The following is a 16,540-nucleotide window of genomic DNA, read 5'->3' on the forward strand; positions in this document are numbered from 1 at the left end:
CACGTGACCAACAAACTTCGCCCTTGTCGATGACGCAGCAGCCACTCGCGCGCTTTTTGATGACGAAAAAGGCTTGGACTCCATTGTCTCCCCCTCCCGCTGGAAGTCGTTATGAGGTGAGCGCGTGTGGTCGGACTGCAGCGTCTCTTAGCAACCCACAGGCAGCCGTGACCCTTCCTGAGGCCGGGGTTTGGGGTTTGGGGGGTTGGCGGGCCTTCTCCACTCTGAGGGGGTGAGGGTGAGACGTAGTCTCCAGTCTCGAGTGGGGCGGAGCTGAAGCGGAGGCATCCGTTGCAGGGGCATCCATTCTGAGGCGGTGAGGGAGAGGGTCCTGTCTGAGGGGACCGGTTGAGGATCCCGTTCGGAATCTTACAGGAGAAAGGGATGAGAATAAATCACAGGCAGTGACAGCATTACCGCGCCATTGGTAGAGAAATAGACTGCTCTTTTTCATGTACTTTCATGCTACCACTTATCGTCCTCCCAGGAGAGGCGATGGCCCAGTGGTATTATTGCTAGATTGTTAATTCAGAGACCGAATGTCCTAGGGACTGGGGTTTGAATCCTGCCACGGCAGATGATGGAATTGGAATTTAATAAAAAATTGAAGTGCCAGGGTGACCATGATGCCAACTGTTGAAAAAAAACCCATTGGTTCACTTTTGTCATTTAGCGAAGGAAAGTGCCAGACCAGATAAAGATCCTTACCTACCTGTGACTCCAGACCCCACAGTTCCCCTCTGGGCAATTGGGAATTGGCCAGCAATGACCTCAACCTGTGAATGAATAATATGCAGTAGATCTGTAGTAATGCAGCTTTTCTGATTGAACTGGTTAATGGATTCCAGTATATTGAGCCTCAAACTGTGAGTTAGTAGCACAAAGCTATGCTTAACTGAACTGGCAAAACCGCTGGAATAGGAACTTATTATCAGATCAACGCAGTAAAATACTTCTCTGAATTTAGTCATAGGCCACAAGTGTAGAGGTAACTTTGTAACTGGCTGTGCTAAATGACCTTGGGGTACTTAATGCTGTTATGAAACAGTAATAGGAAAGAGTTCAAATTTGTTTACTAACTTGTTTATTTTCCAACGAATACTCAACTAGGTAGCTAATTGACATTGGAGTCTGTTCATAGCGCATCTTACAGGATGCTATATTTGAAAATTGTGAAGTTAAAGTATCAGTCCCTCGTGGTAACTTAAATGGCAGGTGGAAATTAGTACAAAACTCTCATGGAAAAGACTGATTTTGAAAATAATTATATCACTAGCTCAAACAAGGTGTTATAGTTGAATCTGAGATTTATTTGTTCAAGAGGTATCAGCGTAACTGCTGAATTAAGTAAAAGCATTTTTTGCAGTTTGAATCTTGCCTCCAACTCCTTGTTTCTTCAGAGTCTCACAGGAGATAATTGTATTAAACAGCTTTTGTTTGCTGAACTTGAAACGATGCAGAAAAGATTTACAGGGATGTTGCCAGGGTTGAAGGGTTTCAGCTATAGGGAGGGGCTGAATAGGTTGGGGCTATTTTCCTTGGAGTGCGGAGGTTGAGGGGTGACCTTATACAGGTTTACGAAATCATGACGGGCATGGATAGGATGAATAACTAAGGTCTTTTTCCTAGGGATGGGGAGTCCAAAATAGAGGGCATAGGTTTAAGGTGAGAGGGGAAATGTATGGAAGGGACTTAAGGGGCAATGTTTTCACTCAGAGGGAGTGAGATGCCAGAGGATGTGGTGAAAGCTGCTACAATGACAACATTTAAAAGGCATCTGGATGGGTACGTGAATAGGAAGGGTTCAGCGGGATATGGGCCAAATGCTGGCAAATGGGACTATATTAATTGAGGATATCTGGTTGACATGGACAAGTTTGACCGAAGGGTCTGTTTCTGTGCTGTCTATGTTTTAAATATTTAACTGAATTTTAGTATTTAAGTCTCAACTAACTGCAGCTGGATTATGTAGTTTACATAGTGGTCCAGAACAGAATTATTTTTTAACTTGGAACTGTAGAATCTAATTGATATTAATTCAAACCCTGGTTACCTTCATTAATTACAAAGGTAAGATGTAAAAATATGCTGGAATGCTCAACACCCAGTACATCATCTGTGGGGACAGAAACAGTTAATAGTTCAAGGAAAAGATCTTTTGTTCGAACAGTAAAATTCAGAGATATAACAGCTTTCAGGTAAGTATGGAAACAATGAAAAGGGCGTGTCTGGTTAGGGTAAATGCGAAAGATAAAAATAACAAGATCAGGTAATAACAGGAGAAGATTAGAGGCTCTGGTGAAGTGAATTGAGATCTTTGGCAAAGTGATCCTCCAATCTCAGTTTTTGACTCCCCACCGTAGAGAAAACTGCACACACACAGTATAAATTGCAGCAATTAGAAATAAATCATTGTTTTGCCTGGAAAGAATGTTTGGGCCCTGAGCAGTGGGAGATAGGAGGCGAAAGAACTGATCTGGAACTGCACTTAGGGGGGTGAAAGTGCTCTGGAGGTGTTGGGGGTGATGGACGAATGGCCCCATTGTCCTGGACTGAACTGTTTCTTTAGGAGTTTGAAAGGAGACAAATGTAGCAGCATCATGCTGGAAGTGGCTGAAATGACAGAGGATATTCCATCAAGCATGGGATTGAGAACTGGAGGATGAGGTCAAGGGGTATTTGATGAAGATGCTGACTGCAGAAGAAAGAGGTGAAGATGTAAGTGTGAGAAAGGAAATAAAAACGTTTAATAGTCCTCTTGAGACCAATTGGAGGGGGAATCTTCAGGTGGGGAAAAGAAGACAGAATGGAAGTACTGGTATGGAGGCTAAACATAGACGTAGAAACTAGTAGGACTAGGTTATTCAGCTCTTCAAAACGGTGCTCCACCGTTCAGTATGAACATGTCTGATCCTCTGTCTAAATACTGTATTCCCACTTCCTGTATCCCTCGATGCTTTAACATCAAAAAATTCATCTGTCTCTAACTTGAATAAATTCAGTGACTTGGCCTCCACAACCTTTTGTGATAGAGAGTTTCACAGATTGACCATCATTTGAGTGAACAAAGATTTCCTAATCTTTGTTTGCCTATACCCTGAAACTGTGTCCCATGGTTTTAGCCACCCTAACCGAAGCAAACATCCTGCATCTAGTCTGTCCAGCCTTTTTAGAATTTTAGATATTGCAATCAGATCCCTTCTCATTCTTCTAAGCTCTGGTGATTACAGGCCCAGTCAAGCCAATCTCTCCTCATAGGAGAGCCCTGCCATCCCCATTATCAGCAAAGTAAACCTCTGCTGCATTCCCTCTATGGTAAGTGTTTCCTTTCTTAAGTAGGAAGGCCAAAAATATCAGGATTGGTAGCAGATATGATGGAGTATGATAAGTATGAAATAGATTGGTATTGATCTAGAAATATAATTTTCAAAATTGTTACCTTGTCCATTCTACTTTTTGTACTTAATTTGTTATCCTTCACTGCAATTTAAATAGCCGAGATAGTTCTCAACCAATAGAACTGTACAAAATCAAAAACTGAAGTTGCTGGAAAAGCCCAGCAGGTCTGGCAGATCTGTGAAGAAAAAGTCAGAGTTAACATTTCGGGTCGGGTGACTCTTCCTCAAAATTCAACCTGGGAAAACATGGGTTTATATTGGAAAAAATAGGAAGGGGGATGGGGTACAAACAATAAGATGAAGGGTAGAACCTGAAGAGGGAGAAGAGCAATTGGATAGACAAAGGAGTTGATAATGATCTGGCTAGGAGGGTGAATAGCTGATAATGGGGACTATTAGTGACTAACAGTAGGTAGTGTGGAATGGCAGTCCATGTGAAAACAAGACCTGGCATTTGGGGTTGAGAGCTGGGACATAGGAGAGTTTAGGTTGTAAAATTATTGAACCCTGTGTTGAATCTGAGGGCCACAGGGCCCCCAAGCGGAAAATGAGGTGGTGTTCTTCCATCTTGCATTGAGGTTCACGGGAACATTGCAGCAAGCCAGAGACAGAGATGTTGGCCATGGAACAGAGTGGTGTGTTAAAGTGGTAGGCAACAGGTAGCTCAGCGTCTTTTCTGTAAGCAGAACGTAGATGTTCTGCGAAGTAGTCACCCAGTCTGTACTTTGTTTCCCCAGTGTAGAGGAGGTCACGTTGTGAGCAGTGAATGCAGTAGACTAGATTATGGGAATTGCAGGGTGTCTAGGAGGGAATGATCTCTGTGGAAGGCAGACAAGGGTGGGGAGGGGAATATCTGTCTGATGGTGGCATCTCGCAAGAGGTGGCAGAAATGGCATTTGATGATCTTCTGGATGTGGATGCTGGTAGTATGGTAGGTGGGGACAAGGGGAACCCTATCGCTGTTATGGGAGGGAGGAGAAGAGGAGAGTACAGAAATGTGGGAGATCAGTCGGACCCGGCTGAGGGCCCTGTTGACAACGGTGCTAGGAAATCCTCAGTTGAGGAAGAAGGTGGACATTTCGGAGGCTTCCTTGTTGAAGTTGGCCTCATAACCCCATAAGATATCGTGAGGTGAATACAGTACTCCAAACCTTACCTTGCAGGACACTATTGGCTGAACATTAATTGGTGTACAAACAAACCATCAAGGTATCCCAGAAATAGAAATAGAAAAGTTGCAATGATGAGAGTCTGAAATGAACAATGTGTACATGAGAGTGGGAAAGAAGTTAGAAACAAAAGTGAAAAGCATTTTCAGTTTGAAGCTAGGAAAGGTAGTAACACCAATATAGTCACCGATTTACTGGAAAAAGAGGCAAGGAAGGGAATCCGAATGGAACTGAAACAAGAAATGTTTTCATACATCCTATAATTAGGCAAAAATACAATGAACCACATGCGTTCCCAAAGCAACACCACTTGAAGCATCTCCAAATATCATCAGAAACTCAAAATTCTAAATGCATTCTTACAGACTTTCTACCTCTTGTAGTGTATTTTAGACCCTATCATGGAAAATGTCTTTATCAGTATCTCTTGGAGTCTACTGTAACTAAATTTAAAAGTCAATTAAGCCAAAGTGACTTAGTGATAAATGGTTGATAGGTTTCTTATTGAAATCAATATCAAAGCATGTAACTGAATCATTACTGCATTGCTAACTGATCGGTGTTCACTCTTTTCCATTTTAGGATTCTTCTTTTCTTTACCAAGTCTTGGGCAAATACAGTATTAAGTGTGTCCACTAAAAAATTGGCAACAAGGCAGCAACTTCATTTTACTTCAGCACTACCTCAATATTTTTCCAGCCATTGCATTTCCAAAGGTTTTGTTACTGAACTGGACACGATGTCAGCATATAACCCTGAAGAGGACGTCAATCTTTACACTCCTCCCACAACAGTGCGTGGAATTACTGAGCTGAACAGAGATTTATTTCGAAAGAATGTAGCTCTTCCAGCTCTGAAGGTGAAAAAGGACATAGTGAACAAAATTATGAAAATTTTGAAAAATTCAGCACTGAAAAGACCTGGGCTAAAGCGTGTGATTGAAGACTCTAAAGATGAAACGTATAGGTTTATTTTATTGGACCCGTGTAAAATATCATGCACAGACTCTTTTGAGGCTTCCAAGAAGGCTGTTCTAAAAGAATATAATGTTGACCTTCAGATTCACATGTATCATTTAGAAATGACTTATGAACATTTTAAACCTGAAGAGATTCTAAAGGCAGTTTTGCCTGAAGGGCAGGATGTAACCTCTGGATTTAGTAGAGTGGGCCATATTGTTCACATGAACCTCCGCGACCATCAGCTTCCGTACAAGTATTTGATCGGTAAGGTGTGAATTTTGTGCTTCTAGATTTGGTTTAATGTTCGTTTAAGGGCAGTATATTATATTCTTTCTTAATAAAGCTGATGACACTGGATTAATAATATCCAATTAAATAAACATGTTTTGAAAGTTAACTTGTTATGTTTCGATCAGATCACATAGTTTGGAGAAGCTGTGTTTGTTCCCTTTAGACAAGATTAAGAAGAAATCTGATAGATCTACTTAAAACCATAAGACGTCTATACTAGATAGAACCCGTCCCTACTGCTAGAAGGAATGAGAATCATAAGATGCAAATTTAAAGTAAGTGGCAAAAGAACTAATTGTGACATGAAGAAAAACATTTTTCTGCAGTGAGTGATCATAATTTGGAATGCTCTGCCTAAGTGTATAGTGGAAGGAGACTTAATTCTGGCATTCATATTGGAATTGGACAGCACTTGAAGGAAATGAATTATAGGGACATGGAAAGGGTAGACCTAGCTGAATTGCCGTTGCAGAGAGCCTGCACAAGTTCAGTGGGCTGAATGGATTCTTTCAGTAAAATTAATATCAATTACCAGTATTTAGGTGTAATTTGAAATCTTAACCAATAGTTTTTTTTTAAATTTCAAGTTTTTAAGTAATGGTCTCGCACTCAGGGGTCTTGTGCTTTTCCAAAGAGAACACACTAATCGAAACACAAGAATACACCAAACCTTGTTCTGCGTTATTGTACTTTCAAAGACATAATCACTAATATTGTTTCTTAGGCCAAGTTATAATGGATAAGAATCCTGGAGTAACTCTGGTGGTTAATAAAACCAATATTATTGACAACACTTACCGTAATTTTCAGATGGAAGCACTAGCTGGGGAAGACAATATGATAACTAAGGTAAAATTTTCAAATTTCACTACAGTTTTCTGTGTTCTCAGGTAATTTTTCCTTGAAACTGCTCTATCTCTATTATTTACATCCACTGAATAAATTTTGAACCTTTCAAGTAACAATCTAGGATCATAGTTTAAAAGCATGTGAGTATTATTAATAAACACTTAAGTTTTGGAAGAGGAATGACTGCCAGTCCTGAGAGAGGCTTGACTTTTGAGGAATGTAAAATGAAATGCCTTTGTGCACATAATATAGATTGACAAAGTATCACCAGCCACAATTAGAAACAAAACAGTTACGGTGATAAACATCTTACTTCTGCCATTGGATATGCAAACGAAATCCGGAGTTAGCATTATTTAAGAGAAGGAAGGCAAAAAGCAAGCTTCTTTGGGATTTAAAGCAATTACTTAAGAAATAAAATAATTAATTGGTAGCAGGGTGTTAATGAGAGAAGATACATATAATAATCTTGTTGTATAATAATACTATCAAGGCTAAAATTATAGAATTGCTGTGGCAAGATGCATATGTGCTCATCTACATTACTGAGCTTATAAAGAGTACTCTGTGTAATGGCATTGCCGAACCTGTGGGAATACTCTGTACTATGGTAATTTTAAAAATGGATGTTCTGTTTTATTTTTAGAAAAATAATGTCAATCAATGTACAAAATATGCTAATCAATAGAACCCTATTGAGAATGGTAAACCAGGATATCTTTGTAGTTCAGTTTCAAGTGTATAAGTTTAACAATGTACATGATGTATCTATTAAATATCCTTAAATAACTAATTTTAATTATTTTGTGTTTTTATAGGTCAAAGAGAACAACATAACATATGAATTTGATTTTTCCAAAGTCTATTGGAATCCTCGGCTCAGTACAGAACACAGTCGAATAGTTGGCCTCCTGAACTCTGGAGATCTAGTGTATGATGTGTTTGCTGGTGTAGGACCTTTTGCTGTTCCAGCAGCAAAGAAAAACTGCAGAGTCATGGCAAATGATTTGAACCCAGAGTCATACAAGTGGCTAGTCCACAACTGCAAGCTGAATAAAGTTGATAATAAAGTACAGTCATTCAACATGGATGGCAGGAACTTTTTGTTGGGTCCAGTTAAAGAGGATTTTATAAAACAAGTCGAAATACTTTCATCAAAAGAGAACAAAACCTCTATTCATATAATTATGAATCTGCCTGGTTTGGCTATTGAATTCTTGGATGTCTTCAGACAACTCTTTGAGAAACAAAACTTAGTTAACGTTTTACCCACAGTCCACTGCTATAGTTTTTCCAAGTCTAATGAACCTGCCAAAGATATTCAGAGAAGAGCGGAGGATTTCCTCAGAACATCCTTAGAGGGACGGTGCTCTATCCATTTCGTTCGGAATGTGGCTCCAAACAAGGAAATGTTGTGTATAAGTTTTAAAGTTCCTGCTGAGTTGCTGTACAAAAATTACTTTGCAGAAAGAGGTCAGTATTTCAGTTGTAATACCTGCTGTAACAATGTCACATCATCATCTCTACTGCTTCTAGTATGTTTATCTTTATTCCTGAAATAAAGGTTGTAGTTGAAACAAAGTTGAACTCAGCTATTTATACCAGATAGAGTAAAGCACTCAATGAAACAGTGTCCTAAAAGAAAGTATTGTTATAAGCTCAGAATTTAAAGATGTATGCACATAGAGTAGTACCAGCTACATCTTTGTGACCCTAGCACCTTATGTTTTTGGATGTTCTGTAACTGCCCAAAATTGATAGCCTATATAATATGAGAGGCTTAAAACAAGAATCTCTGATTGGGTCTCTTCACTTAACTTACATTATTGCTAACTGCTACTCGACCAGCTAAGTCTGAATCTGGTCAATGTTCTTGTAGCATTCTGATTGAAGATTTGAGTGATGAACTGTGTCTTGTCTCTTCTTATTTCCCTCTCTTTGCAAGCAGAAAGGAACAGAGAAATATTTAGCACTTCCAAGAATTTAAGTTTTGTCTCATCATTACTTGCATTGATTAATTTTCTAAAATGTTCCGCAGTTCTAACCTGTCTTGGCATTCAAACATACCAATAAATGCTTACTAATGATGAGTCATGATTTTGTTCACCATGTATTGATAAATTATCTCAAAAAATCTTAAATGTACTGATGTCAAAGGTAAATGAAATTGAACCGTATCCAGTTTTGAACAGTTGAGATCTTGCTTTTGGAAAATATCCCCTTTTGGTCGAATCAAGTCACTATTTAGTACCATCTGGCCCCAAAACTTAAATTACAAATGATCTGTTCTCCATATTTCCCATTCTGTCACGAGTCAACATTGCACATTGAATTGTAGTAAAGGGATCAAAGGTTGCAGGGAGAAGGCAGGAGAATGGGGTGGAGAAACGTAGCCATGACCGAATGGTGAAACAGACTCGAAGAGCAGAATGGCTTAATTCTGCTTCACCATCTAATAATCTTATAACATTTCACAGGGCTATTGAATCTGCACCAAAAAAACTATTGGAAATCTACGCTAGTCCCAGTTTCCAACACGTAGCTCATAGCCTTGAATGTTGTGGCATATCATCTGCTTATCCAATCATATTTTAAATGTTGAAAGGTTTCCCGCTTCAATTACCCTTACAAGCAGTGGATTCCGTATTCCAGATTTCCACCACCCTCTCAAATCCCTTATGAACCTTCTGCCTTTCACTTCAAAATTATGCCTTCTTGTTATTGATCCTTTAATTAAGTGGAAGAGCTCTTTCTATCCATCCTGTACACGTTTCTCATAATTTTATACATCTCAATCAGGTCTCCCCTCAGCCTTTTCTACTGCACTTACTCAGTCTCTCTACAGTACTATGCATCCCAGGCAACATACCTGCTCCTGCACAATCACATCCTTCCGAAAGTGTAGTGTCCAGAACTGCACATACTACACCAGCTGTGGCCTAACCAAGGTTTTGTAAGGTTCCAACATAACCACCCTGCTCATGTATTCTATGTTACTACTTCTAAAGACTTCGTATGGCTTCTTAACTAGCCTATTAACCTGTGCAGCTGTCTTCAGGGATCTGTGGGCAAGCACCCCAAGATCTCGTTCCTCTGAGCTTCCAATGTCCTGCCATTCATTGAGTCATAGAATCCTACAGCATGGAGATAGGCCTTTTGGCTAAACTGGTCCATGCCAACTGAAATATCCATGCATGCTAACCCCATTTCCCTGCACTTGGCCCATATCCTTCTAAACCTTTCCTATCCATGTAGTCGTTCAAATGCCTTTTAAATGTTCTTAATGTACCTGCCTCAACCACTTCTGCTGGTAGCTTATTCCATATGTGTACCCCCCCCCCACTGTAACAAAAAAAGCTGTCCCTCAGGTTCCCACGTATTCTTTCCCCTCCTACTGTAAACTGATGCCCTCTAGTCCTCAATTTCCCAACCCTGGGAGAAAGACTGAGTGCATTCACCCTATTCATGCCTCTCATGATTCCATACACTTCTATAAGATACCCCCTCAGTCTCCTCTGCTGTAAAGATAAAAAGTCCTAGCTTGCCCAAACTCTCCCTACAACTCAGTCCCTTGAGTCCTAGCAACATTCTTGTAAATCTCCTCTGCACTGTTTCTAGTTTAATCTGCATACTGTATTCTAAGTGTGGCCTCACCAATGTCCTGTGCAACTGCAACATAACTTCCTAACTTCTATACTCAAATGCCTTGACTGATGAAGGCCAGTGTGTCAAAAGCTTTCTTCCCTGTCCTGTCTACCTGTGACTCCTCTTCCAGAGAACTATGTACCTGAACGCCAAGGTCCCTCTGTTCCACCACACTCCTTCAGACCCTACCATTTACCATGAAACAGACATTGAGCAGACATTGGCAGGTAGAATAAAGGAGAACCCTAAAGCTTTCTATAGGTATGTGAGGAATAAGAGGATGACTAGGGTAGGAATAGGGCCAGTCAAAGTCAGAAGTAGGAAGTTGTGTGTGGACCCTGTGGAGATTGGAGAGGTGCTAAATGATTATTTCTCATCTGTTTTCACTGAGGAACAGGAGAATATTGTAGAGGAGATGACTGAGTTACGGGCTACTAGAATTGAAAGGATTAAGGTTAGTAAGGAGGAGGCGTTATCAATTCTAGAAGGTGTGAATGTAGATAAATCCCCTGGGCCAGATGGGATTTTTCCGAGGATTGTCTGGGAAGCTAGGGAGGAGGTGGCAGAGCCTTTGGCCTTGATCTTTGAGTCCTCATTGTCTACAGGTTTAATATCAGAGGACTGGAGGATTGCAAATGTTGTGCCTTTGTTCAAGAAGGGCAGCAGAGATGACCCAGGTAACTATAGACCTGTGAGCCTTACGTCTGTTGCAGGAAAAGTTTTGGAAAGGATTATAAGAGATAGGATTTATAATCATCTAGCAAGCAACAATTTGATTGGAGATAGTCAGCATGGATTTGTCAAGGGCAGTTTGTGTCTCACAAACCTCATTGAGGTTTTTGAGAAGGTGACCAAGCATGTGGATGAGGGTAGGGCAGTTGACGTGGTGTACATGGACTTCAGTAAAGCCTTTGATAAGGTTCCACATGGTAGGCTGTTGGAGAAAATACAGAGGCACGGGATTGAGGGAGATTTAGCAGTTTGGATTAGAAACTGGCTTTCTGTAAGAAGGCAATGAGTGGTGGTTGATGGAAAATATTCAGCCTGGAGTCCGGTTACTAGTGGTGTGCCACAAGGATCTGTTTTGGGACCACTGCTGTTTGTCATTTTTACAAATGACTTGGACGCAGGCATTGGTGGATGGGTAAGTAAATTTGCAGATGACTCTAAAGTCGGTGGAGTGGTGGACAGTATGGAAGAATGTTGCAGGTTGTAGGCAGACTTGGAGGAATAATAAGGAAGGCAGGATACTGGGTCGGTGAAAAGATTCTTGGTAGTGTAGATGTAGAGGGATCTTGGTGTCCATTTACATAGATCCCTGAAAGTTTCCACCCAGGTTGATAGTGCTGTTAAGAAGGCTTAAGGTGTGTTAGGTTTTATTGGTAGAGGGATTGAGTTCCGGAGCCATGATGTCATGTTGCAACTGCACAAACGCTGGTGCAGCCTCATTTGGAATATTGCGTACAGTTCTGGTCGAACCATTACAGGAAGGATGTGGAACATTGGAAAAGGTGCAGAGGAGATTTACCAGGATGTTGTCTGGTCTGGAGCGCAGGCCCTATGAAGAAAGGCTGAGAGACTTGGGCCTGTTCTCATTGGATAGAAGGAGGCTAAGAGGAGATTTAATAGAGATGTACCAGATGATAGAGGATTAGATAGGGTGGACAGTGAGAGTCTTTTTCCGAGGATGCTGACTTCGGCTTGTAGGTAGTAGGTAGGAAATGGAGGTGCGGCTTGAGGTGGGAGGAAGGGATGGGTGAGAGGAAGAACAGGTTAAGGAAGCGGAGACAGGCTGGGCTGGTTTTGGGATGCGGTGGGGGAAGGGGAAATATTGAAGCTTGTGAAGTCCACATTGATACCATTGGGCTGCAGGGTTCCCAAGCGGAATATGAGTTGCTGTTCTTGCAACCTTTGGGTGGCATCAATCATTGTGGCACTGCAGGAGGCCCATGATGGACATGTCGTCTGAGGAATGGGAGGGTGAGTTAAAATGGTTCGCGACTGGGAGGTGTAGTTGTTTGTTGCGAACCGAACGATCAGCCCAGCTCGTCCCCTCCCCCCACTGCATCCCAAAACCAGCCCAGCCTGTCTCCGCTTCCCTAACCTGCTCTTCCTCTCACCCATCCCTTCCTCCCTAAGACTTCAGCTTGGGCATGGCTACAAATTGAGGGGTGATAGATTTAAGACAGATGTCAGAGACAGGTTCTTTATGCAGAGAGTGGTAAGGGCTTGGAACGCTCTGCCTCCCAATGTAGTTAACTCAGCCACATTAGGGGCATTTAAACAGTCCTTGGATAAGCATATGGATAATGATGGGATAGTGTAGGGGGAGGGGCTTAGATTAGTTCACAGGTCAGTGCAACATCGAGGGCCAAAGGGCCTGCTCTGCGCTGTATTGTTCTATGTAAACTGCTACCTTGATTTGACTTTCCAAAATGCAACACCTCACGCTATATTAAACTCCATTTGCCATTTCTCCGCCCACTTCCCCATCTGATCAAGATCATGCTGCAATTGCTGATAACTTTCCTCACTGTCCACAATGCTGACTATTTTAGTTCATCCGCAAACTTACTAAATTCATTGAGTACTCCCTTGTCTAGTTACTTCTTCCAAAATAAATTACTTCACACTTTTCAGGGTTAAATTCCATTAGTCCATTTGCTCAATCTGTCTGTATTCTCCTGCAACCTAAGATATTCTTTTTCACTGTCAACCACCTAGCCAATCTTCATGTCATCTGCAAACTTGCTTATAATGTATATCATTTATATGCATCACAAACAAGGGAGTTGGCACCAATCCCTGATCTCTGGTTACACAAACAGCTTCTACCGACACCCTCTGTTTCCTAACTTTAAGCCAGTTTTTGATCCACCTTACCAAATTACTCAGATCTCATGTGCCTTTGCCTTCCTTATTAGTCTCCCAGCTGAGACCTTGTCGAAATCCATTACTGAAATCCATAAAAGCTACATCAACAGCACTACCCTCATCTACATACTTGGTTACCACCTCTAAACATTCTATCAAATTTGTTAGGCATGACCTTCCTCTGACAAAGCTATGCTTTGATGTTATCAACCCTGTTGATAGTGTGGGAATCTTCCTGAATTGTTGATCTGTTACAAAGCCAGGAGAAAAACACTTTGTATTTGTGGTTTCTACTTCAGTTTCTACTCCCTGATCAAACCATGCCTCCCCAAGATTAATTCTCTCCTTTGGATATCTTATTCATGCTTCAAATCAACTATCACTAATTGGGTGAACATTGCAATCCCTCTGATGACCTGATCTATCATGATATATTACTGTTTAGAGAAATCATACATGCCAGGAGACACAAGTGTCTGTTTACCATTCACAAGTACATTGAGTGTCATTTAAATTGTAGACTGTTCAGTTTAGTGTGCCTGTTATTAGGGCAGCATTGCACTACCAACGGTAATTAACTAAAAACCAATAAAATGCATTTCATGAATGCAAATTTGCAACTCAGAAAAATAGCAGAATTTGGAAATACAGTAGATGTTAGAGATCAAAGCATCAAATGTTTTTAAAAGAACATTTCTTTCCTGCAAGTTTGAGAGTTTGGCTCCAGTTCATGAGTTCTGTTACTAATATACAATCTCACTTTCATCTTTCCAGACAATACTGAAGAACCAGCTCCAAAACGTCTACGGCCAGATGAGGTTACTGCCTCAGAAGGACCACAGTGACTTGTGATAAATGAGCAACATCATTTTGGCAGTTAAGAAACTGAATACAGTGCAACTTAATTACCAGTCAGTAAAAAGAATCTCAGAATGTTTGCATCATTTCCTGCACTCCATACTCCTGGTCAGGATTTGCTTCTATAAACGGCTAGTGATTTGTTATAATGGATAATGAAGACCTCTCAAGGGTTCACTTTTTTCATGCTCACCAGGATAGTTTTTCCACTGTGCATATTGAATTCTATCATGTTAATAAGTGACCAATTCTGCCTTCAACAACATCATAAGAACTGCAAAAATGTATATTTTTAAAAATGTTTGTACATTAATCATTTTATTTTTCGGAATTGAAATAGTTTGAATTATGTTTTGCACAGCAGAAAACATTTCATTAGGTTTGAGAATAGATGGCTTCAAACCAACTGCAGTAAATTAAATTGTACTTGTCATGAATATACTTTCTTCAGCTCTGGTGTCTTTTGTTAGGCATTCATTTTCCAGGAGAAATGAAGCAATTTTTATTTTGTTTCAAAACTATAACAAATTAAGTGTTTTTATTTATTGATTTCAACCCATTAAGTAAAATGTTCTGAAATTGTGCAGAATGGAATGCTAGATGTCAAATGTACATTTGACTCATTACGATTACACCGTAGTAAATCTACTCGGGTATAATAATGACATTGGTACGGATTTTTTTATATTAAAGATAATGGAAGCCAGTCAGATGGTTGTTTAGTATCATAGGAGTTAAAGAAATAGGAGAAGGTAAAATGCTTTGAAGTTGTACAATGCAGTCACAAATCTAGTTTGCTGGGCTCTTTGAAATAAAGTGTCCTTATATTTCTTGTCATGAAATAATACATATTTTTAATAAAAATCTGATTGAACGTAAGTAGAAAGTAGTCTTGTGAATAGGCTGTAGCTAATTAGACAGGTTTGATTTATTTTTAATGCAGAATTATTTGCTAATTAATGTAAACAGTATTGATGGTCAGGAATGGAACATATTTTTGCTTTTACAGCAAGATAATGTCAATGCCAGAAAGCTGAAATACAAACAGAGTATGCTGGTAGTACTCAGCAATCTAGCATCATCTGTATGTAGAGAAAGAGTTAACGCTTCAGGGCTGTGACCTGTTTTCATATATTTCTGTTTTTGGTTTCTAGGGTCAGTATCAAGCAACATAATGAGAAATATCTTGATTAGCTCCACAAGTATTTTCTTCTGTATTGCCTGAAAATTGTTAAGGAAATCTCTCTGAACTCCAATGCAGGCAGTATGTGACATTTTATTATACATTACAGACACTTGTGAGAGCGTCATTCTTGTTTCCTGTCTGTCTTCAAATGTCACTGTAAGCAACTGTTATGTTATGAATGATACATTTAGCGGGATTTTAGGGATTTTTCACTTAAAAGGTTGTATTTCTGTACTACACTTCAAAGAGAAATAATTTTGAAAGAAACCTTTCATGATCCAAGATAATAAAATGTGAGGCTGGATGAACACAGCAGGCCCAGCAGCATCTCTGGAGTACAAAAGCTGACGTTTCGGGCCTAGACCCTTCATCAGAGAGCCAGGATTGCTGCAGACTTACTAACAACCTCATCCAGTTTTTAACTCAATAATAATTCTTAATTGACTCTTATGTAAATTAAATTGTGGCAGACATAAGATGATTTACCCTTAAAACATTGCACAGACTTCAAATGTCTTAAACATGTGGATCTTAAAGAACAGTGCATCCTCTGGTCTAGGTAGCATATCACAGTGGCATGGAGGAAAGTCAGAAGAGTGGCAGCATTCACATTATGGTTATCAACCCTGTTGATAATGTGGGAACCTTCCTGAATTGTTGATCTGTTACAAGCCAGGAGAAAAACACTTTGTATTTGTGGTTCTACTTCAGTTATTTCCAAGTGACAGCTTTCTGAAAAATGCTGTGTAAAAGGGCAAAATATTCAAGTTGTCTGCCAGTAAAATTAGAATGCCTGCTCTGGACTCTCTTACTTAATACATTTCTGACTACTCAATAAAAATAGTATCAGTACTTTACATCATGTGTTGTGAGGCTGTGTGTGTTGGCATTCTTAGAATGACGTTAATTTCTGCAGCAATTATCACTTTTGAATCTTACAGAAAAATGTATTCAATATTTACTCAAAATACAGCTTTCTGACTTCTTCACTTAATCCGAGTTCAGATATTGTGATTTTCTTTCTCTTTATGAGTTGTTATTTTAAATTTAAATTTCAGCTTTGAAATATGATCTTTTTGTTTTTTTTTAATTTTAAATGTGAATAGAATCCTCCAAGGTGGTCAGCTCCCTAAGAAGTTTCTTACTGTGCATCTGTATTTCATTCCTTGACCATCTTCTGGCAACCTTTCCCTTTGTTTAAACTCTGGTCAAATAGTTGGGTGCATTTTCACCCCTACTTTGCCTATTCTCCAATCACGCTTGTTTGTCGCATTCTTCACTGAGCATAGAATCCTCTTCTCAAATGTA

The 16,540-nt window shown here is 39.9% G+C and overlaps 1 protein-coding gene across 1 annotated transcript; it reads left to right on the plus strand.

Moving 5' to 3' along the window:
• Nucleotides 1-23: 23 nt before the first annotated feature.
• Nucleotides 24-16,089, plus strand: trmt5 (tRNA methyltransferase 5). Its single transcript, XM_048538502.1, has 5 exons — nucleotides 24-116; nucleotides 5,150-5,793; nucleotides 6,545-6,669; nucleotides 7,488-8,142; nucleotides 13,963-16,089. Exons 1-5 carry the CDS (start codon nucleotides 112-114, stop codon nucleotides 14,031-14,033), a joined length of 1,500 nt encoding a protein of 499 aa, XP_048394459.1. The 5' UTR covers nucleotides 24-111; the 3' UTR covers nucleotides 14,034-16,089.
• The last annotated feature ends 451 nt before the right edge of the window (nucleotides 16,090-16,540 follow it).

Source organism: Stegostoma tigrinum, chromosome 10, assembly GCF_030684315.1.
Source record: "Stegostoma tigrinum isolate sSteTig4 chromosome 10, sSteTig4.hap1, whole genome shotgun sequence".
NCBI lineage: Eukaryota > Metazoa > Chordata > Chondrichthyes > Orectolobiformes > Stegostomatidae > Stegostoma > Stegostoma tigrinum.